We start from the raw sequence: 25,036 nt of genomic DNA, 5'->3' as shown, positions 1-25,036 counted from the left end.
GAGTTGTCTCACGGAATGGGCTCAATTTGAAAAGCACGGTACCATGACTTTATGACTCTTTGTCGAAATATAAAAACACGATTCAAATCATAAAAACAGTTAAAATTCAATCATTTCACCAAAGGTTTAGACTAAAAACTATGCTTTTTCAAATTATTTTCCACAGATACATAGCTATAAATAAATAGTGACTATATTTCCTTGATTCCCGATTTAAAAAAGTAAAAGGCATTTAATGGAAAATGTTTTAATTTATTTTCTTTTACATTAAAAAAATAAACAATGGAAAATATAGTACTAAAACTGCCCCCCAAGCCCCCAATCATGTGTAGCAAAATTGATAAAAAGTGAATCAAATGAAAATCTGCTCACAATTCATCAATAATTCCTAAATCATAAAATTCTACTGAATTTTTGCGGTTAATGAATTCATTGATGATTATTTTAAGTTAGCATGGTGAACTAGTGAAGGAAAGCGAGGTTCTGGTGAGGTTTGCATCTCCGACCATGTTTAGTTAATTAAATACTTATTCGCCCAGACAGTGTCGATAATTGCGCGAGGAAATGATTGCGTACATTTGCTCTGCGAACGGCCAGCAAGCAGTACTGCGTGTACCTCACCTCTCGGTCACAAGCTAAGCAAATCTAGCTCCGCGTAGTCTTTGGGTCCCAGACGACGCTTTTAATGCTCGTCGCATGGGATAACAGCTGCGTCTGGTTTTGCGCTCAGCCTTTAGCTTTTAGTCACCTTGTACTTCTTGGGATCCACAAAGTATTAAATAAACTAAGTTCATATACCCGCAGTATGCAGATGCAGTCAGTGTAGACGACAACCTGGGACATCAGGTCAGGTCTGGAGCACCAAGCCAGGAATTTTCTCTATATTTGCTATATGAATCAGTAATCTGGATCGTCGTTATGAGTCTAGGAGCTTTGAACCAAACATCTTCAAAGGGATATTTGGGGTGAGCATGCCACTCCTCTTCCCCCTTCCCTTTCAGCTTGAAACATTAGGGTGCCTATGAGTCTAAAAAGATGCCCCCAGGCTCTCTGCCAAGGTCTGGAACTGGTTGAATGTTTCTCGTATTTTGAGTTATTACTAAGTTTCAGAAAAGTTTACTTAAGTCATTGTGACGACAACTGATCATAGGAAGTTCTTGCGCCTTGACCTGGAATATTTTAACGTTTTATCCACTAGGAAATTTCTTTCGAGGAGACATTTGATGGAGAATTTACTTTTCAATGGTTGTATACAAGTACAGAATCTCAGAACTGTACAGCAGACGTGGGAAGAGCTAGGTCATAGTTTGTAACTCACACAAAAACCCTGGAGTCAGCAAACCGGGAGCCCCAAATCACATTATTTTACCTGTTTGTATTTAAAAGAAACGGGGGACTTTTGTAAAGGGGGCCTGAGACCAATTTCGCTGATGTGAAAGCACAGGCATCGAGAAAATATTCAAAAGCGAACGTGCTAGGGAGCCCTAGCCCTAGCTGCCAGAAAGCTGCGTTCGCTTAGCGCAATTACAACAAATGGAGACCAAATGCGTTCACGTCCGTAGACGAGAACACATTTCAACGGGTAACACGTCCGCGGGATCCTGTTCCACGATAAACACGTGCACGCCGAGCTCTGATTGGCCCGCCGAGGTTTGCTGATCGATTTCCACGGTCACGGTGCGCACCAGTCGGAGCCAAGACGCTAAGCCGATCCAGCTCGCGGCAATACTTTTTCAATCTAACTCCTGTCTTTCTATCTGTGTATTTATATTTTTTCGCTTTCATGTGGGGGGCAGGCGGGGACCTCATATGTCCCGCTTCTTCTTCTTCTGATCGGCTAATGTTGTTTGCTCGGTCCTAATGGGGACACATGTGGCTCCGTGCCTTCAAGAACAGGGAACGAAAGGAATCCAAAAAACAAGCACAGATACTAAACGACGAATAATGAGCAGGAGGAGGGACACACATGCTCCCAAATCGCCATTTTGTCATTCCTTCTCGCTGTCATGTCTTAACAGCCCATGAGCAACACAGACTTTATTTACATGCTGCCTATTGTGTGTTTATGAAACAGTAAATCGTGTTAATTGCTGTTAGCAAATCAAATCAGCATAGCAAGAAGTACCCGACAGTATACACGTGCAATACGTAGAATTTAGCATTCTGTAGTTAGAAGGAACTGACGGTTTAGACCGTCGTGAGACTGGGTAGTTTTACCCTCCTGATGATGAATCGCCGCGATAGTAATCCTGCGAGTACTAGTACTAGAGTCCTTGTACGAGAGGAACCGCAGGTTCAGACATTTGGTGTATGTGCTTGGCTGAGGAGCCAGTGGTGCGAGGCTACCATCTGTGGGATTATAATTTTACGCCTCTAAATCAGAATCCCACCTAGGCGCTAGGGTATCGCCGCGGCGCCCCGGCTGGGCAGAGCCGCTCGAGACCGGGACGGGGTGCGCCTGGACGATGGGCGCCCCCTCTCCGACCTTCGCACCGCATGTCCGTGGGGAGCCTGGTGCTAAATGACTTGCAGACGACCTGATTCCGGGTCAGGGTTTCGTGCGTAGCAGAGCAGCTCCCTTGCTGCGATGTATTGAAAGTCAGCCCTCGATCCAAGTTTTTTGTCAGCCGGACCTGTGGCGGTCGGTGCTACCAGGGGCGTTGGCCGGCCGGGATCCGAAAAAGTAGCAAAGTCGGACGGTGCTACCCAGGGGCGTTGGCAAATACTACGATAGAACAATGAAGAACATCCATTCATGAATTCCCTATCACGCTTATCCTCATGTCTTCATCAGGATGGTCAACAGGTTCTAAATGGGGTTTGTGTCAGGGGATGATGGTGGCCACATTGAGCTTTTCTCTGTTTGTCTATCCTTCCATGTATTTTTCTTTATACCGAGTTTCCTTACATACAGTTAAGTTGAGCTTGAGCCTGTCCAAGCTCTCTTTAGGGTAAGAGTCGGGGAATACCGGGGACTGGTCGGCAGTTAAATGCAGACAAGTGACTGCCAAGTGTCAATGAAGGTATCGTTGGGTCAGGTGTGAATGACGGTATCGTGTTGGTCAGGAAAAACACTCGCCGTTTTTTTTCCACGTCATTTGTGGTGAAGATGCAACGTATGCCGAAAGGCTCACGAAAAGTATAACATATCACTCAAATCAATGCACTTAGAAGTTTTACAAAACCGCTTTCCCCAACTTCCAAATTGTCGGAACATCGACACAATCAAACACGACGAACCTCCCCTACTGTTGAGCTATGAGGTTACTAGTAGACCGATGCCTCCAGGGAACGCATGGGTAATTAATGACAGAGCAAGGATAACCGGAGTCTGTGTCCGATTGACCCAAATTGACCCTCCTGGGTTTGTTGCCATGGCGATGAGCTATCCTTCTCTCTGGGTGACTGGTCGGATCCCTGGGGCAACAAGGTGGGCATGAGGGCGGTGGGGGACAGGAGGCTTCAGATGGGTACAATTACACGCTTAGCAAAGAGGAGTCCTTGTGTCACCTTTGCTTCACGACCTGAGGGAATTCAACCCCCCGCCCCCCCCCCACACGCCCCTTTCATCTCTACCGATGCGAATCAATGCTAACCCTGGGCTATAGGGGGCACCGTCAGACTACTGAAGCTACTGTACAGAGAAGCGTTCATCACTCGGCCAAGCACAAACTGACATGCAGCCATCACTCCGTGGCGGGCTAATGGTGGTCTACAACAGCAGTGTTTTGGACCCTGATGACATAGACCTCAAACAAACTTTGCCCCGTTCACGTAAAACTTTTTTTAAAGCATTACTTGTAAAGTGGTGCCTCGGTTCTCGACCACAATCCCCGTTCCAGAAGGCGGTTCGAGAACCGATTTGTTCGAAAACCGAATGAACCGCCGCGCAAGTTATGTTATTTTTTTTTCGGGGGTTCGTTCGAATTGACAATAACATACCGCGTCGTGGGTGGGTCAGCTGGTCTGGCCCCACGCGTTCTGTTATTTCCGGGTGTTGTTGGGGGCGGTCGAGTACCGAGTTTCGTTTGAAAACAGAAGCAAAAATTTTTGGGCTCAAAAACCGATTTGTTCGAGAACCGAGGCACCACTGTATATACAAATACCCAAAACAACTTAAAAGTGATGCTAAAAGATGTAGCTAAGCCTTTGGTCATACGTGGCGCTGTAACAGTACCACAAAAAATTGCCGTTCCTTAATCTAATACTGCAAATAATAACACATTGAATCTACAAACAAATAACCATCCAGCTCAGTCTTTGGCTAGGGTATGTCAAATTTATTGATATGCTTTGGCAGCATGTCAATCTTAATAACTTGCTCGACCAATAAATGGTCATGTATTCATACACCTTTTTTCAAATCCAGTACTTAACTTTACAAGTACAGTACATTTTTAAATCCAATTCAAATGTATTCAAAATTTGACAGCAATAACTACATGTGTATGTCATGTTTCACTGTATGTTTAAATGCAATTTTTACATCACTTTATGAGGAACATTTCATACACTTCCACAGTGTAATGCTCACACTGCATAATATGACAGTGGCGTACAGTAATATACTTTTGAAGGAGTAAAACATTTTATTTTTGAAGAACATTTAGGCCTATTATGTTAGTATATTTTAATGTTATCATTATGGTGGTATAAGAATTATTCTCTTGGGCGGTGCTTGGTGTAAAATGTTTGTGAACCAGGAGTGTAGATTATTTGTAATATTTAATTTCAGTTAATATTTAATAGAGTATATTGGAAAATTCAGTACTATTTGTAGACACAAAAGAAAAGCACTTTTACAGATGAAATCAAGCCAATCTAAATAATGGCCCGAGCTCTGGATGTACCCTTAGAAGACCCCCAAAAATCATTGTCAAATAATTTGCTTGATTTTCAAACAGTTAAATATTGTTCATTGTGTAGCAAAGTGGCCAACGAGTGTTTTAAAACGTTAAGGAGACAGTGAGGGACGGCATTACTACTACCTCGGCTGCAATCTGCGTCACAAAAAACACGCAATTATGTCACGTGAATTTCTTCTTGGAGAGCGGAGCGAGGCTGGACTTTGACGTCACAACCACTCTGGATCTAAAATGCGCCTGTATCGTTATCTAATCTGACGAAAAGAGACAGTTATCGTTGTCGGAGTGCTGGAATGCCGCCGTCTCCGTTTCAAGATGGGACACAAAGACGTGTCCTACGGTCGGCTGACCTTTGCCGGCCGATTGCTCAGCAGGTAGTGACAAATGAGCTGATAGGTAATCTGTCCTGAGGTGGAGCTTTCTCGGGGGGACGACACAGAGGCCTTGTTTGTGACAACAGGAAGTTGAGCCCCCAGTTAGCAGCGTTAAGCGCGTTAAAAGGATGACTGCACGTACGCACACGGGCCCGCCCGCACATGCGAAGCTGAGCAGGGGTATCGTACTTCAAAATATTTGTATGGAGATATGACAGGGAAGTAAACAGCACAAGTAACAACTGACAACTGTTTTTTTTTTTAATGCTTTGTGTCGTGAGACAGAATTTGAGGTACAAGCAACCTCGAAAAAAAAAAAAACTGCCTGAGAGGTGAAAAAATATGAGAAATTAACTAATTTCCCACTATCAGTTTTCAAATTTCCTTCCTTTTTTGCTAGCTGTTTATGATTTTGACTGATGCATTCAATACTGTCTTGTGATAATACCCACCTAATGATTGTTTACCAGGAAAAAAAAAAAAAGTGTACTTCATCTACTTCAGGGGCGTCAAACAAAAATTTCACAGTGGGCCAAACTTTTAAATCGAACAAAGCCGCGGGCCAAGGTTGAACAAATCAACTTTTTAATATGTAATCAAACAAGTGTTGAATACTTGGAATACCGGCGGGCCAACTGCTATATTAATTTGAAATTGCCTCACGGGCCAAATATCATGACACCAAATTTGGCCCGCGGGCCAGAGTTTGACACCTGTGATCTACTTTATTCCATTTTTAATAATCAGTTCCTTTTAAGAAATCTGACAAAAAAGCAGAAAAAAGAGCTTTTGCGAAAAGAAATTTTGAGCAGAGTCGTGACTTTGACATTTTTTTTTAATGAAAGCTCACATTATATAACAAAAAATTAATACAAATAATAATTTTTTGATGGCAAAATAAAACTGACCAGAAACAGAATTATGAAATTACATGTTGAATCTCAGCGGCTGTTTTTTGTAAATGTGTTCATTATTCACTCGAACTGAGAACTGTCTTGGTTTTTTTTCCTCATGACTGTGACACACACTTCCTATTACCTATAATGACAATTCTCTTCATATCATAATTATGCCTCATCTTTTTGAGTATCAGGAGCCAAAAGGTGTCCAACTTCCAACAAGTTGGGATTTCTTTTGGTCACGATAAACATAAGCCACAATTCACACATCTACCGTAATTTCCGGCCTACAAGCCTTTTCACACGCTTTCAACCCTGCGGTTTATGCGGTGATGCGGTGCTCGCGATAGCGTTAGCACGGCCCTAGCGTTAGCAGAGGGCTGGTGTTAGCACGACGCTAGCGTTGGTGCACCTGGTTATAAGCCTCGGTACACAGAAAGATCTTAACGCTAGCACAGCGCTAGCATTAGTGCGAGACTAGTGTCAGCACAGGGTTAGCGTTAGCACAGGGTTAGCATTAGCGGGGCGGTAGCCTACTGAGGCCTATAACCAGGTGCGCCCTGTAGGCCGAGAATTACGTTAATCTTCTACTCAAAAGCTGTCCTGATCTCAATTCCGAAGCGATCTAACGCCCCCATCTTCAGGGATAGGTAACGTCATTATGGTGCTTTACAAACCTATACTATTAATATTCACTCATATATAATAATACTAATATTCGTAATACTAATACTACAACTAATAATAATAACATTCACAATCAGAGTGGGCGAGACCCTCCTCTCCAGACCAGTCCATTGGAAAACGTAATTTACGAGACGTGCGTATTTGTTGATGGAAGTTAATGATTGGATTCCAGTTCTACTCACTTGAGACCTAACAAATCTGACTTGGACTTTTCCAATAGCCCGTTTGTTTCTTAACATTCTCCGATGTTTTGTTAACATTTACACAGTGTTATGTTTTCGGGACAGATGAATGGCATTTTGATTGATTTAAATGGGGGGGGGGAAATGAGTAAATTAGATTAGCAGAACGGTCAAGCGAGGGGACCACGTCCGACTGGTCAGTTCTGTTCAGAACACTGAGTCATTGTAGGGGCTTTCTCGCTACCGAGCCTTTTCTACGGCATCTCAAACGGTGAATGCTCGGCACTGTGGGAGTTTTGTAATTTTTTTTTTTTTTTTTTTTTTTTTTACATCCCAGAAGTCTGCGGGTGTCTTCTTGGAGCGCGCCCAAATGGAGCCTGACGCCACCAGGCCGAGTGAACAAACCACACTGACCCGATTCACTGAGTACGGAGAGCTCTGCGAGACCCTCCCCTACGACCTGCCGAGACCACCTCGTGCAAATACCACTCGGTGCCGCGGAAATATTACATGCACGGTTGATGCGCTTTTGCTTTATGGTGCCGACCGTTGTTGCTGCTTTTTTTGTCATTCTGCACATATCCGATGCGTCGTATCATATTTCCATTTTCAACTGCTCATATAGACACATTTCGAGTTTATCGCTGTAGACAACACAGACTATCGACAGTTTGTGGCACTTTTTGATCATAGTATATTTTTTCCAGATGTTTATTTCAGTCTCAACCGCTTATACAATATTTAGACTACTTATTGACACGTACAATTTGTTTGGAAACAAAGCCGCCGCAATCCGTGTCGTATGCATAGTACAGTACAACTGATGTGTTTATTTCTCAAATACAAATACATGACATTTATATTGTTTTGGTTTATTCATACGGTAAATTGTTGATGTACAATCACACTGACAAATTTAGCTGCTTTTGCTCATATCTACATGTATCATGCGCAAATGTTTCCAGTTATAGTTTCTTTGTAATTTAAATGTGGACTGTTTATTCATACTGTAAATACATTTTTTTGCAACATAGTATAGCTTCTGACTCTGCTTGCTCCTTTTGATTACATCTGCGTAGTGTAGTACAGTACTGCGGGTATCTATTTCATTAATAAACTGCTTATATAGAGCCCATTTTATGATCCTTTCTTTTGGATACATACAACTGCTTCTGTTCAAATACACGTCCATAAAGATCATATACTGTTTTTTTTTTTTAATCATCCATAAATCGGTCACTCACATTTGAAAAATATACGGATGTGGTCAGTCATGCCCGCAGATAAAGTTGCGGAATGAAATCTCAAGACTTTAAAATAAATGACGAGATTAACATAACTGTAAATTAAAAATTAAAATAAACAAATACATCACTAAAATAGAAAACAAAAATTTCAAACTGAGAAATGATCATTTCCAATTTCAACTGATATTAGTAGAACATGATATAAAACGGGGCGGCACGGTGACTCAGCTGGTAAATAATTGGCCTCACAGTTGAGGACCCGGGTTCGATCCCGGCCCCGACTGTGTGGAGTTTGCGTGTTCTCCCCCGTGCCCGCGTGGGTTTTCTCCGGGTGCTCCGGTTTCCTTCATGCGCTTTCGGCCTAACTTCAGTACGGTTAACTTGCATTTCCTGTTTCCGGGTGAATATTGATTGTTTAGGAGCAGGCTTGTTTTGAAATAATAATGTTATGAAATAAACACGTAAATTAATGCCAAGACTGCACAAAATAAGCAGCGTCTTTCAATATCTATTTTTTCTACCCGTAACAAATTTTACGCGCGTGATTTTTCGTGCTCGACTGTGCAGATTTGCGACTGCGAAGGTGCGCGAGCGTGGTCGCGCTCGTCAAGACGTGAGTGACTGCATATGTACATGTATCATATGCATACGTTTTCAGTTATAGCTTCTTCGTAATCTAATTGTAGGATGTTTATTCATACTGTAAATTGATTGTTTTTATAATTTTTTTTTTACTACATACAACTGCTTCTATTCACTCACTTCCATAAATATATTATAGTGTCTTTTTAGTCATCCATAAAGTTCAACTTTGTCGCATTGTCTGTTGTTGTAAGTATGCTAGTGAAATGTACGCAGATTTACGGATTTTGGATATCATCATACTCGCTGCTACGACCCACTTTACTGCTGTGAAAGAATTCCCCCCCCCCCCCCGCCCCATCCATCCATTTTCTGTACCACTTATCCTCACTTGAGACCAAACATATTAAAGGCTTATTCGATTTTATTTGAAACGCCATAAAGAACTTTGCCTCCACAGCCGCCATAAAATAGAATGGACATTTCCAACTTTATACAAAACAATGCAGAGAGCGATGGAGCAAAAAAAAAACAAAAAAACAAAAAAAAATGCTGCTTAAGAGTGTGGTGGCATCCAATTAAAGCTGTATTGCCTTTCGCAAAGCTAAAACTCAATTCAACAGCTATTAAAACCGAAGCAATTCCCACACGGTTTCAGTTCGGCGAGGCGGGGAACCGGGCGAGATTAATAGGAAAGACGCTTAGCGGAACAATTAAAACGCAAGCGCATGCAAATGACAATCGAGTCGTAAAGTGGTTTAATACGGAGCCGGTTGATTGACTCTCGCGTTCATTGATTTTTACCGGGGGACACGAAAACAAGTGCGCATCACTGCCAGCGGGACGGCGAGGCGATTAGGGATAAGTAATACAGAGAGCGCGGCAAGCAAGGTAATGATAACAGGAAGTGAGATGAGTTTGTCTTGCCCCCCCCCGGCCCGCCGATCCATCACCTTTGTTAAAAAGGATCCCCCTCTTATATAAACAGCCGTCTCTCTGCCTATTAAACAGATAGTACATTAGGCCTGAGCGGCGCTGAACAAAGTAAACACAGCCGTCTCAAGGTAACCGGGGGGATGTGAGGGGCGTGGGAGTAGGCGGGGGTTTGAAGAACTGGTTTTCCGGGGGTCTTCCTGGGGAGTGAACTGCATCAGCTGTGATCATCTCTGGCCAAAACACAGGAAGGAAGACAAATAAGTCGCTTTCTTGATAAACTTCTTTCCCGTTTTTTTTAGTATGGGGCGCGGTGGGGGGGGGGGCTTTAAACAGATGGTGGGGATGTGCAACAGTTGCTGCAATGTGCACGAAATTGGACAAAGGAAATGCAGAATCATACGAGAAAGATTTGAATAAATTTGAACGGGACACATTATGAAAAACTGAATTATAAGTTGAGCGTCTGGAGTGTCGGCCCACACGCCAAGAGTGAAATTAAACAACCAAATTTGTCCGAACGCGTGTTGGCTGCATCCGCCACACGCACGGATCTGCACTCTAATGGACGAGCGCAATTTGGCAGCTTGGGGATGAAGCGCTGCATTCAGTGAATTAATTGGTCATTAATATTCACCTTCGATAATGTAAAATCTTTGCTACTTTATGCATCTCAATTTTTCAAGCTTTCTGAATAGTAAAAGTGTAAAAAGAAGTACAGTGGTGCCTTTGTGATATGAGTTTTTCGACATACAAGTTGGAGTTCCTCTGATTTTTTTTTGCTTTGACTTGCAAGCACTGACGTGAACTTCACTTTGGCAGATAGTGATCAATTCTTCAAAAAAACAACCTTCAAGTTGTTTGTTGCGGCTTCCAGCTGAAGTTAACGGCAAACTAAACAGCAAATAAAGAGAATTACATGTTGTGCATTTAAAACAAAAACATAACTTTGCCTTATAGTCCGATAGCCGAATGCTAACACATCATGGAAAACGCTACAGACGGATAGCATCGGTAGTCGCCTTGAAAGTCATGGCTATTCGAAAACAAACAGAGGAGCAACACATCTAGAGAGACAATCTAACTATATTCTTCTTCTTTTCCTTTCGGCTTGTCCCGTTAAGGGTCGCCACAGCGTGTCATCTTTTTCCATCCAAGCCTATCTGGTGCAACTTCCTCTCTAAGTCACCCACTGTCCTCACGTCCTCCCTCACAACATCCATCAACCTCCTCTTTGGTCTTCCTCTCCCTCTTTTGCCCGGCATCTCCATCCTCAGCACCCTTCTCCCAATATACTCACTCTCTCGCCTCTGCACACGTCCAAACCATCGAAGTCGGCTCTCTCGAACCTCGTCTCCAAAACACCCAACTTTGGCTGTCCCTCTAATGAGCTCATTTCTCATTTTCCTATCCAACCTGATCACTCCGAGCGAGAACCTCCAAATCGTCATTTCTGCCGCCTCCAGGTCTCCTTCCTGTTGTTTCTTCGGTGCCACCATCTCTAATCCGTACGTCATCACCACTGTTTTATAAACTTTGCCCTTCAACCTAGCAGAGATGCTTCTGTCACATAGAACACCAGAGACCTTCCGCCAACTGTTCCAACCTGCTTGGACCCGTTTCTTCACAATCTAACTATACTCAATATTAGTGTAGCTTCCTTAAAATCATTGTTGTGTCTGCATGACTGTATCATAATGTTCCAAAGAGAAAGCTTGCGTCCATTCCCGTTGACTGGATGAGAGACAGCAAGTCAACCCACAGTCGCTTTACAACTCATAGCAGCTAAAGCTTCAATATAACAAATCATTTGGAGCACATTTTCAGAGGCAAACTAGGACGAGACAGCAAAGTCATTGACATGGGTTTAACCTTTCAGGCTTCTTTAAGTGGGACATTGTAGCTTGGGGGCTACAAGGGGATAAAAACAAGAGGTACCAAATGTGGAGGGACTGGGGGAGACAGTCACTTGTGAGGTTGTTAAACAGTGGGGCGACTGGAGGAGGTCAACTCTGGACAACTCGAGCCCTGGAGTCATTTACGCTCCTTTCTTGCAACAATCCAAGTTCCAAGCCGGGACGCTACCGTGATGGAGAAGTCCAGGGAATGTCTGAGCTGCGGGGACAGACTCCGAACCCTGGGGGTTTTACAGACTTTAAACCCCTCCCCTCCTGCGTGACTTCTTTTGTGGCATTCCGCTCAGATAAGATGAAAGTTAACTTTGGAACAATATCAACATTTTCCCGTGTCACCCGTCGGAATTATGCGATCCAGATGCTTCATATGCGAGCAGGCGGGCGCAAAGCGTTCTGGACGATAGCCGCGACCTCGTGAATCTTGAAATAACAGGCCCAGTGACACGGGGGTTTAGCGTCAGTCGGGAAGGTTGCTGGGTGTATACCGCAAGACTTTTATAGGTCAACGTCGGACCAGGAGAGAGGCGCAAAGGAGAAAGGTGAAGGGTCAGGCAATTCCCCGGCAGAATCCCAAACATGTAATGTGTTTTTTTTTTTTTTTTTTTTTTACAACACTCTGTAATAATACACCATAAAGAAGCATAGAGTAATCACAGATAATATTTCACGTCAAATATTCAAATCTGAGCGAAAATTAATGTAAGAATTATTAGACTACAAAATGTCCCCCCACCCCCCCCCCCCAACCAAGGAGGACACCCTACGTATTATTTTAAAAACATTCAAGATTTTGGAAAGCTACGAAAGGAGCGGCAACGTCATTATTGAGAAAGCATTTACAGATTGCCGTTTGTGATGTTGATTATCAGCAAAGCAATTCGTCACGCAGACGACTCCTTCCGAAGGCTAACGGTCCGCGGAGGTCACGGAGGCGCTCAAATCCGAGTAATTGATGACTTCTCCGGGGCGAGAGTAACAGTTTGAGTTGATTTTGGATGCTTCTGGCTGAGACTTTCCAGGAGTTTTTGGTTCAGATAGACATGTTGGATGGGAATCTAGGTTGAGACTAGAGTTGGAGAGGACTGGAAATTTCTGGGAGGTTTCTGGTAGATATTACAAACTGGAAAAGTTCCTTGGGAATTCTGTGAATTTATTGGAATGCAGAAGAATTGAACTACCATTTAATGGAAAGGTGTCACATTCGAGAATAAATACAGTTTCAACATTTTGGAGTCAAAAGCAGACATCCACGCAAAATATATTGCGCTCCTTGCTCTTAAATGGTTCGTTCAAATTTTGGCTTACAGGGCAACCCCCCCCCCCCAAAAAAAAAAATAAAATAAAAAATTGACCAAGCATCAGCTCATCACTGGAAAAACTCGTAAATTGAGACAAGGAATCACTGTACTTGAATAATATCTGGTTGATTAAGTCAGGATTGCAAAATAGAAACTAAAAAGTGTATATAAAAAAATATGGGCGGCATGGTGTGGGTAAGCTGAAAACCGTTGGCCCTCACAGTTCTGAGGTCCCGGGTTCGATCCCGGACCCGCCTGTGTGGAGTTTCCTCCCATATCCCAAAAACATGCAACATTAATTGGACACTCTAAATTGTCCCTAGGTGTGATTGTGAGTGCGGCTGTTTGTCTCGATGTGCCCTGCGATTGGCTGGCAACCGGTTCGGGGTGTACCCACCCTCCTGCACTCCCCACGACCCTTGTGAGGATAAGCGGCAAAGAAAACGGATGGATGGATGGATCTAAAAAATATTTCCCCCATGTACAATATATTGTACTTCCATAATAGACAAATTTTAGTCTATTCCAGTTAATTCCCACGTAAAATTTATAAACTATACTGCACATCGACATATTTTCAAATATTTTCAAAGGACGCTTTCACCAGTTGGTGATATCACCTTGCCTTTTTTCTCATTTTTACAGGCATAATGTAGACATGAGAACACTTTGCAAAAATACAAAAAAAGAAACTTGTATGGAAGTAAATAAGTGCCACCAGGATTTGAAATTGAAACGTAAAGTGATCACATTTTCAATAGTTGTATTTCAGTGTAAATTTTCAAATGTTAACAATTCAACTGGCCACAATTTGCTATCTGAAATTCAACCAGGTACAATTTGCCGTCTAAAATTCACCGTCTGTACAGCGTAACTGGATTGGCTGGGTGTTCGGTCCGGACCTGAAGTCACCCTCCTTGGTGGTACGGACGGTGAATTTTAGACAGCGAATTGTAGCCAGTTGAATTGTTAACATTGAAAAGTTCTACTGAAATACAACTATTGAAAATGTGATAACTTTAAATTTCAAATTTAAATCCTGTTTTCTGTGGCATTTTAAATTCAAATCCTGGTGGCACTTATTTCCATAAACTTGTTGACGCAAACGCACCCTTAGATAAGATGAAGGCTGCAGAGCTGCCGCTGTTTTATTTCCCCGGTTTTGGCGCGTATATACACAACATTTCATGTCAAACACAAGACAGGCAGATCAGAGCCAGGCGGGCGGTTAGCGCGACCCCGAGGGAGACGAGGCGACACGGGGGCCTGTGCAGCCTTGCGTCTGTTGCTGCGCAGTGACCACTAATAACTCTTGAGCTTGAATGTTTGCAGAGGCACGCTCCCCTGCTGATCCCGGCGGAGTCGTGCAAGCGGCCGCGGGCTCAGAGGTGAGCTCGTCTCCACGCGTTTGGAGACGCACTCACACCAGACGTGGCGCAGAGTACTTGCGCTTTGTACTTAAAGGGCCACTGTCATGAAATGCACGACTTTTTTTTAGTATCTTATTAATGAAAAAAACGGCAGCCGGTATGAACCCAGCTGTTTTTTTCACGTATATGGCTTTTTGTAACTCCTGCCGTGAAAATCCTCTCGAGGGATTTTGTTTTCGAGAAGCAGCAGGAAGTGACGTACAGGGCAGTAGTGCACTCAAGCGGTCTCGTCTATTTATACTAGTTTTACCTGCGGGAAGCTAGCTCGCTGTTCCTTTGTGTTAGCCAAAATGCCGGCTTGTTGTATTGCTGGATATTGTTCGAACACTCTGGAGGATGGATTCGCTTTTCATACTTTTCCAAAAGATCCGGTTCTTCGCGAAAAATGGATTGCACGGGTGCAAAGGACGAGAGCTTCGTGGGTTCCAAACGACGGGTAGGTGTGTATACAGCTACTAAAAAATAATAATAGTTGGGGAGGGGGGGCGTAATTCGTAAATAGGGGTGCTAAATGTGTCAATGTGTGCATCGGAAGACTTCCGTGCAGCAGCTGCTAAAGTCCGGCCTCCGCAGGCCTTGTGGATCGCCACCGGCCTTGTCGACACGGCTTAGGCCGGAGTGGCTCGTCGCAGTGCCGGGCTGCGGTGGCTCATCTCCGCCACGGAAGTGGATTCCACGGGGAGGCGATTTGGCCGCGGCGTAGTCGTCCCTCGCGGGCAAGCGGCGTTGTTTTTATCACCGCCGCGCGGAGGTGGATCGGGCCGAGAGGTGGGTGGGCCGTGATCCGCATATCATCTAAATATGGCTCGAAACGATACGGCAATATTGCCCCGGTCACTTCACTCGATTGTGAGATGTTCTCTTCTTCTTCGAAAAGAGCTTCCGTGTCAGAAGGGGCGTGTTCGTCTCCCATAGTTACGGTGCACCGCGTGTTTTCATTGGCGAATGTCCGAGGTGACGTCACGGGCAGGAGACGCAACCAATAGGGTGAGCGCTTGGATATCGAATGACACTTCCGCAATTTTGCGCTTGGAGGACGCACTCTTTGCTCATATTTATTTTTTCGTTCAGACATTGAAGTGAATAATGTTATATGTATTTTTCATTTCAATATCTATTTGAGAATGTTTATAGGGATGACACTTGGGCTTTAAAATCTTTGTCCAGCAAAAGAATGAATATGTCCTCTAAATTTGACAAAAATCACAGTGAAAAGTTTTCACAGCACTGCCATATTTTAATGTGAAAAAAAAAATTGACGCACTCTTTGAATGCGGTGGCATATTCACAATAACTTTGTCTTTTGTTTTGATGTGTAATTACTGAAGTGAGGTGGGGGGGGGGGCAGCGAAGCTGATACAAAAGATGAAGTTTCCACCCCAACCTTTGGTTTCGCCCAATGTTTGAACTTGTGGTGTGACCAATAAACACAAACAAAAACTAATCACCAACACCTCACTGCATAAACTGAGACTAGGTCCTTCTTTAGTAAAGCAAAATAATGTTTTTTTAAAAAAAAAAAAATCATCAAGCAGCTCATAATGATCTTCCACAATCGAACCTCTATGTGACATTTCAGGTTCGATAGATTTTCTGAACACCCGTTTTTTTTCCTGCCTCATAAAAACCCAAGATCCCAATCAATAAATATTTCAACAGCGCTTTAACTTTCCCTCTCAACCTTTTTTTTTTTGACATTTTTTTGTCTCACCATCAAGTTGAAAAAAAAAAAAAAAAGCAATGAGCCTATTTTGACAAAGTAAGGAGCGGAAAGTACAGATATCAGTTTTCAAACTTAGGGAGTAAAAGTAAAAACAAAATCAAAGAAATCAATTGAAAAAGAAATACCGAAGTAAACTGCAGACACCTGAAAAGTCTACTTAAGTGCCCGCCGCTGGCACACGCAAATCTGATGAAGGGTCAACGTCTTGCCCGTCTGCGCTCTGTGGGTGGCTTGTTGCGGTCGCGCGTGTTTAGCTTGGTGAGCTCCGGGGAGCGCAGAACGTTGATGGGAAGCTCGGTATCGCGTGCCCTGCGGTGTGCCGGGAATTGGAGAAAGAGTGCGTCTGTTGAGTTTCAACCCCAATGGCCGTGCCACCAAAGACAGGCAGGGATCCGCCCCACCCTCCTCAATTCCAGCCTTTCAGACCGTGCCCTCGTCTCACGGCAGTCCCGAAGAACTGGGGCTATTTACCAGGAGGCCTACCGGAATAAACACGATCACATTCACGTCTCAGGTCACCCGGCACGCCGGAACCGGTATGAGCTCACAACAGCATGAACCACGACTCCAAATCTCGTTTTGGCGTTGAAATATCCAATTCATAATTCTTTTTTGTTCTATGTGTGATTTTGACAAACTTCAAATGACACAAATAGCCTTGCCTCCTATGATATTCTCCCGTTTCTTCATAGTGAAAGTGCGATAACCGGCACTAAGGAATACGGTACAGCCTCGGTTCCCGAACGTCCCTGATCCTGAACAAATCGGTTTTCAAACGAAAATTTCCAGATTTGTTTTGCTCCGGTTTTCGAAAGAAAATCGGTGCTCGAACACCCCTAACTAACCCGGAAATAACAGAACTCGTACGGCCAGACCAGCTGACCCACGACGCGCTTTGTTGTGCATTCCAACCCCGTCGAAAAACTCGGAAATAACAGAACGCGCGCGGCCCGACCAGCCGACCCACCCATGACGAACTTTGTGATCGTCAATTCGAACAAACCCGCGAAAAGAACCCGGAAATAACATAACTCGCGTGGCCGTTGATTTGGTTTTCAAACAAACCGGTTCTCCAACCGCCTTCTGGAATGGATTGCGGTTGAGAACCGAGGCACCACTGTATTTAAAAAGGCCCGACGGTTCATTCGGTTTTTGAACAAACCGGTTCTCGAACAGCCTTCTGGAACGGATTGTGGTTGAGAACAGAGGCACCACTGTAGTTTAAAAGGCCAGACGGTTCATTCGGTTTTTGAACAAACCGGTTCTCAAACAGCCTTCTGGAACGGATTGTGGTCGCGAACAGAGGCACCACTGTAGTTTAAAAGGCCAGACGGTTCATTCGGTTTTTGAACAAACCGGTTCTCGAACAGCCTTCTGGAACGGATTGTGGTCGAGAATCGAGGCACCACTGTATTTGGAAAGTGTAAGTTTTAATTTTTTTAAAGTATTTGGGGGGGTGGGGGGTGGAGATGTGGAATTTGTGATTTGGATTTGGGAAAGAAATCCATGTTAGTTACCTCTTTGCTTGGTGTTTTGCTCCATGTTGGAGCAGGTTTGCAAAATAGAAGAGGGTGTAACTCAAATCCAAGCACTGAACTTGGTGGCCCTTTGCGTCAGCGGCTCGACATGCCCGCTGCACGGCCCAGAGCTGGCGTGGCCCCGAAGGAACTCCCACCGCCCAGAAGGACCCGAGTGGCAAACGCACGCCAACAGCCAGGCCCGCAATTTTGTTGTGCGATTAATCCCCCGGCACTCCTCAAAACTACCGCGCGCGCACACAACTCATTACCGCTAATAAGGGAGGCCAACGACAGCTTCTCACATTGCGAGATTGGATTTGCGAAGCACGACCGACGGCTAAAATGTTCTATCGCGGCGAGTTGGGCTGAGAAAGTTGAAACTCAGGTAGCGCAGGCAGCCAGCCATGGAAGAGAGGATCAAAGTGGAGCCACGGAGTTAATGGACGCTGGAACTTTAAGCCCCGGAGTCTTCCTCCTCGTTTTAATAAAAAGAGCCGCGGCCTCGAGCTGAGGGACGGGAAGGTTTTTACGAGCGTGTTTTCAAATTTCGACTTTTGGCACCGGGGCCTCTTTATTTTTCCGTGATGTACTTTGATTAAGTCGGTTAAGTGCGCCTCAGCCCCGCGTTAGTTTGAGAAGAACAAGACGAAACAAAAGGAGAAAAGGTTTTCGGGATGAGTTCAAGTCATAACGGGCCTTACGCGAAACATCATTGGACATTTTTCCTCCGCAGCGGTGTTTACTGGATGTGAATGTTTTCCTTCCAAAACATCCTTGGTGAGCAGGAGCGCAATCAGCGTTTGTCCCCCCCCCAACTCCCTCAGTCAACACGTTAGCCACCGGCGAACAAAACCGCAGACACCCACTTACCTGCCTGGAACGAGGCACTGCTAAATATTTACTCAAGCAGAAGGTGTGAATAGCTAATTGCAGAAATTAATTACAATTTGCTGCTGGTTTGTTGGTTTACTCATAGTGGCATCTTTAATGCCCTTCAGTGTGGGCTTTTGACATAAATTGGACCAAAAAGGACCAAGCATGAGATGGAAAAATGGTTTGTTTATTTGAACATTTCGGGGTTTGTATATCCCGTAATTCCTGGCCTACAGAGTGCACCTGGTTATAAGCCTGACTCAGTAGATTTGTAAAGGAAATACCATTTGGTACATACATATGCCGCAGCTGTGTAAAGGCTGCAAATTCCCACATTGAAGTCCACATTGAAACAAGATATTTACAAAGAAAGATGGTACACAGAGTTTAACGCTAACGCTAGCGCCGCGCTAATGCTAACGCTAGCATCACGCTAACGCTAGCGGCACGCTAATGCCAACAATTGCACCGCGCTAACGCTAGCAGGGCCGGTTTAAAAACAAAAATTATATATACACACAAACCGGTAAAAATCACTAACACTAATGCTAGCGCATCGCTAATGCTACCGCCATGCTAATAAGGCCGGTTATAAAAAAAAAACATGCTAATGCTAGCGCCATGCTAACAAGGCCGGTTATAAAAAAAAAAAAAAAAAAAACATACCGGTAAAAATTACTGAGACACGGCAGTAACACGCTAGTGCAGCGCTAACAGGGCCGGACTGGTAAAAGTCACTTCCTCGGCACATGTATTCCACCGGTCTCACTCTTCCCTTTTCCCTTGAGTGTTCCCCTTGCGGCTGTTACAAAAATGCACAAATTAGCCGCATCACCGCAGAAACCGCAGGGTTGAAAGCGTGTGGAAAAAAGTCGCGGCTTATAGGCCGGAAATTATGGTAAAATGTTCAATACTCTGTCTGTGTTTGCTGCTTTATATGCGCTAAAGCAGGAGCTTTTTAAGGCTTACAATTATGGCAACATCTATCCTAATTCTGCTTAACCTGTCTATGGCATTTTGTGATTTATCTTAAAATAAAACTGACGGACTATCATTAGACAAAATGAGATGGTTTGGCCGAACATTTTAGTGTTTAAATATACCATAATTAATACTCTTTTGTTATAGGCTCTGTATAAATTGTTGCTCGTTGTATGATAACGTAGCAGTTTTTTGAAGAGCTACATGCTAATGTCGGTAGCCAGTCTTTGACATCTTGAGCATTAAGTTTGCAGACTTTCAACAGAGTGTATTTTAATGAGTTTAAGTGTATTAAATTTGTTTGGAAGGGGGTAAAACTAGCAATAACTAAAAATCATGGCCACTATAATGTGAATTTCCACCCATCGCCGGTGGTTCTGAAACGGATCCCCCGCGATAAAATGAGGTTCACTGTCGAGTTCCGAGGTGAGCACTGACTGACCTGCAGCAGCAGCCTCTCAAAGGCCAGACAGGCGTCCCAGCGGGGTAGCAGGGGGTGTCGGAGGGTCTGCGCCGTGGCCAGGCCCAGCTGGAGCACCCCGCAGTGACTCTCTAGCGCCCCCGCCTCGCCACGGAACAGCCGCGCGTAGGAGCACAGCTGTTCCGGGGTCACCCGGCCTTGAGAGAGGGAGGGAGAAGACGGTGTTATCGCTGCAGCATATACATAATCCGCAACTTTGTGCCTTGGAAATAAACAGAGAGGCACAAGGATGGAGAGGACACACAAGTCGGGTAACGGATCCTGATGGGAACAGCGGCGTGTGGTCACAGTACAAATACATACAAAGGGGGGGCAAGCGACACCCCGCGCGCAAGTGAGTCAACACAATGCCGAGGTGCACTAATAAGAGTGGGACTAATACGCATGAAGCTGAGCCGCTTTTGGATTATTTACAGAGTCCCGCGAAGACATGCAGGGACGCGAGGGGATGGACGGCGAGGCCCGGCGTGTACGAGGACTGGGGGGGGCGCAAAGCGACTCCCCCCCCCGTAAAGACCGCATCTTCATGTTGATGCTCTGAACCAGCACCAGATGTGGGAGTATTTCCTGTCGGACTCGGGCCGGCCAGTGTTTTCTTTAACGGGGCCAAACACATGCAGCACCAGGACACATGGAGGAGAACCTTCCAGAATGCTGAAAACACGCAGGGTCCGTACAGCTCTTCGGCCAGCGTTGGGTTTGGTCATTTTGACCATATGCGGTTATCTTTTACATATTCACTGTTAAATCGTCACAAATTGTCATTTTTGAGATGGCACCAACGTATGGCTGGGTCGCACGTGACGTCACGCTTGTTCATCCGGGTACTTGACCGCCATTGCTGCAGACAAGCAGTCGGCTGTCCGCCGTCGTCGTGCCAGATTTTTGTCGCGGATGTGGAAATCGCGGAAACGGAGACATTGGGAAGCGATTTTTCCGTGTTCTAAAGATTGGATTGCATGAAGGAGACGATACGATTGAGGTATCGATAAAAACGACACAAAAAGTGGCTCTCAAATATCCGACGTGCGGATATGAACCAAGCTCGAGTACACAAGGCAAATAGTTAGCTGAAAGTCCGTTCGGTAGCGCTATGAACGTGTATTTCTAGTGTCCGGATATTCTACTTCAGGGAAATCTTTCAGATCCTTTGAAAGTACGCCGTTGTGGCGAGTATACGGATCGATATCGTCACAGAGTTTCATCTTCTGTACATATCTGGCTTTCGCGACATCATCGAGTGAATTAAAGTAGGCAGAAAACATCCGCCGCTTACGCGTGGGTCTGTGGACATTGCCATGGTGACGTCGTCTGCAACGCCTAGCTTGTCTGTCGAAATGGCGGCGAGTGTCACGTGACTGCAACCCAAGCATGGTAACGGTTTGCCTTTAAGAAGGTATATTAAAGACTGACAGGGTTTGTATGTCGGGGAGGAGCTGGCTTTAGCCTGGGTTGTTAATAGGAGTTGAACTGTTTAGTCGACCTTACCACTCAGCAATGACGGTTATCGCTTGAGGTCGATTAGGTTAAGTTTCAGTTCTGAATGTCTGCAGGCCGTGAACGGATCCCAATCTGATTGAATGAGTGAGTGTCTGAATGAGATTATATAATCGCACGTTATGATGATGACTGGGAAAAACATAAATGGCATCATCGATCCGTCAGATCAACCATCATCGCCTTAGCGTTGGCTATCAAGGAAATCTAAAGTCGTTAAACCCTGAGTAGTAACTGTCAATATCTTCATCGATGGCGGACATTAATCGTCAACTTCTGAACCCGTTCAAACTATGTTACCAAAACAGCAGCACCAAAGCAAGCAAACACCCTCTTGAGATGGGAATGGGGAGTTGTTCACGTTGTAAATGAATTTCCCATATCCATATCAAAGAGAAAGAAAAAGAAAAAGAGTCTCTACCCATAATTACCGATTAGTATAATTAGCACCAATTCCAAAAAGATGAAACAACATTTTCGAAAAATATTAAGCACCTCTGTGGGAACCTGGAATACGTGACATTTCTGATTATGTGGGCCCGAGAGAATACTTCAATTTCCTGGACCTAAATGGGGGCATAATTATGAAAATAATTTGTTTTACAGCAAACTGACAGAAAAAAAAAAAACAACACACTTTCCACTGAAACAATCTGTGCGTTTTGAGGCTAAATATGGGCGTCTACAAAAGGTAAGCTGAAGTTTCGTGCTGAAATTAAAGCATTTTCACATAATAAGCTTCAGTGGGAGAGCCTGAAAAGCTCTATTGTGAACATATCCCCCCCGTTTAAAAAAAAAAAAAAAAAAAACTCCTTGGCAGCGTACGCCGGCCTTGATGTGCCAACCATAATTCAAGCACAGAAATGCATCCAGCGCCAGGGCCAAGCAAAACTCCGCCGGCTAATGGACGGCTAAAACGGTGCGCTGTGTGTCGAGTAGAATCGACCTTTACCGGCGAGACCCCGGCCGACGTGTGCAAAACTTCCGCTTATCACAGACCTCGCGGTGAACCGTCGCGCTTATCTGTGCTCGTGAGCGTTCCGTGCGAGTCACTTCGGGGTGACTTTCGGAGAAAGTATCGAGGTTGAGGAAAAACTGAAGCGGGGAAAAGTGAGAAATAAGTCAAAATAAGCACAGCAGATATTCGTTGCCCCCCCCCAAAACTGATTACCGTAATTCCCGGCCTACGGAGCGCACCTGGTTACAAGCCTCACCGAGTACATTTGTCAAGGAAATACCATTTGGTATATACATACGCCGCGCCTGTGTAAAACCCGCAAGGGCCCACATTGAAACCCACATTCAAACACGGGTTATTAACAAAGAAAGACGGTACACAGAAAGAGTTTAATGCTAGCATGGTGCTAACGCTAGCGCTAGCACCAAGCTAACGCTAACAGGGCTGATTAAAATGAAACTTACCAGCAAATATCACTGAGACACGGCAGTAACACAGCAGCAACACGCTAGCACAGCACTAACGCTAGTGCAGCGCTAATGCTAACGCCGCGCTAACAGGGCCGTTTAAAAAAAAAAAAAAAAACACACCGGTAAAATTCATTGAGACACGGGGGTAACACGCTAGCGCAGGTCACTTAAAGGTCACTTCCTCTGCAGATATATTCCACCGGTCTCGCGCTTACCTTTTCCGCTGGAGTGCCCCCTTGCGGCCGTTAGAAAATACGCACGAGTTAACCGCATCACCGCATAAACCGCAGGTTTGAAAACGTGTGAAAAAGTCGCGGCTTGTAGGCCAGAAATCCCGGTACATTTTCCAGGTGAAGAGTAAATGCACTGATTGTGTTTTCACTTGCGGAGGAAGCACCTCATCCCCAAATTGCTGAAAAAGGTGAATTTTAATAAGGAACAGAGCATACTGGTATATTGTACCATCGTAATAAATTAATGTAAAATATTTATTGGTGCATCATGATTCATTTTTTTGTGACTCCTTCTTGTATGTACGAATTTGCCAATTGGTGGCAGTATAATAGTCACGCCGACAGCAAGGAAGAAGAGCTTTCACAGTTATATTGTATGTCTACATGAGTTGCTGCACCGTTTGTTCAAATATTGGTTGCATTCTAACATCCCTCCATCCATTTTCTTTGCCACTTATCCTCACAAGGGAAGTGGGAAGGGCTGGAGCCTATCCCAGCTGTCAGGGGGCAGGAGGCAGGGTACACCCTGGACTGGTCGCCAGCCAATCGCAGGGCACATCGAGACAAACAATCGCACTCACAATCACACCTAGGGGCAATTTAGAGTGTCCAATTAACGTTGCATGTTTTTTGGGATGTGGGAGGAAACTGGAGTGCCCGGAGAACACCCACGCAGGCACGGGGAGAACATGCAAACTCTACACAGGCGGGCGCGGGATTGTACCGGAGACCTCAGATCTGTGAGGCCCATTACTGTTTAATAATGGAAAATCCATTTTTATCCAATTAATCTGGATTTAGTGAATACTTAATTCTAAAAAAATATTCAATAGCGTTAGAGTTACCAGCTGAGCTAACGTGCCGCCTACATTATAACATTGCCACATATATGTTATTCATTAGCCTGTCTATGCCATTTAACATTATGCGTTTGTGTTAAGGTAGCGGACTTTAAAGCAAAATGTGATTCTTTTTAATGCACGTGTCATTTTTGTTTGTTTTCTGTTTAGTTTGATTGCAAAATACAACCGGGAGTGGCAGTAAACAGCTTGATGCCCCCTTTTTTCATTTTTAGAAGAATTGTTTAATGTCGTATCTCAAGGCACCACCGTACACATTGCTTAATACTTTTTGTTTGTTTGTACTTTATCGTTCAAAAACTGTTTACTATGAGATTTTATTATTATTCTTTATTACCTTAACTAGGTATAGGCACCACAATACACCGCCAGCTTCTGGAGACGCCCCAGAATCGCATGTACATATTGTAGTATTTACGCAAGGGTTGTGTTCCTTTAAGGGGCGGGGCCTTGTGAGTGACTTGCGGGACTTAGGACTCCGATTGGCCCATTCAACTGCGTGTGACCGTGAGTTGTGGCACATAGCAGCTCCTTTGTGAGTATTCAGTCAGTGTTGGGTGTTTGACCCTAATCCTGTTTGTACAGTACAGTACAGTGCCCACATGCAACAGCGTTACAGTCCGGCATATCTGAAGATTAAGAGCTGGCTCGTGACACCAAGCCAAAAAAAAAATCACCAGTAAAACGAATCTGTGTATTGCGCTGTAAATAAGTTGAGCAGCTGGATGTGCAGAAAGAACGAGCGAGGCCGAGTCTACAATCAAAAGTCTTGAGGGACGCGGAAGGGGGCAGAAGGGCAAGCGATGATTTAGTCCAGCTACTTCAAAACGACTGGAGGTGAGCGAGGGTGAGTTTGAGGCTAAGCGATGTCGGCTGTCTGCGTGCGGTGGGGGCTGCGGGGGGCGGGCATTGCGGGGTGGGCGGTTGGGCGTTGAGTTGTGGCCCACCTTAGTGGCTGGACATCGGGAAGAAATGAGAGAATGCGGGGGGGGGGGGGGGGGGGTCCAGCGTGGATACAGTTCTTCAG

General features: G+C 44.7%; 1 protein-coding gene across 1 annotated transcript in view; it reads right to left on the bottom strand.

Annotated features, from left to right (window-relative positions):
- The window catches only part of scfd2 (sec1 family domain containing 2), a 121,991-nt gene that overhangs the window by 73,987 nt on the left and 22,968 nt on the right, over positions 1–25,036 (bottom strand). The window contains exon 5 of the mRNA XM_061825817.1: positions 19,953–20,128. Coding sequence (XP_061681801.1) covers positions 19,953–20,128 — 176 coding nt within the window. The remainder of the gene's footprint in view (positions 1–19,952; positions 20,129–25,036) is intronic.

Source organism: Syngnathoides biaculeatus, chromosome 7 (assembly GCF_019802595.1).
Source record: "Syngnathoides biaculeatus isolate LvHL_M chromosome 7, ASM1980259v1, whole genome shotgun sequence".
NCBI classification, from domain to species: Eukaryota; Metazoa; Chordata; class Actinopteri; order Syngnathiformes; family Syngnathidae; genus Syngnathoides; species Syngnathoides biaculeatus.
This window is presented reverse-complemented; position numbering and strand designations above follow the sequence as displayed.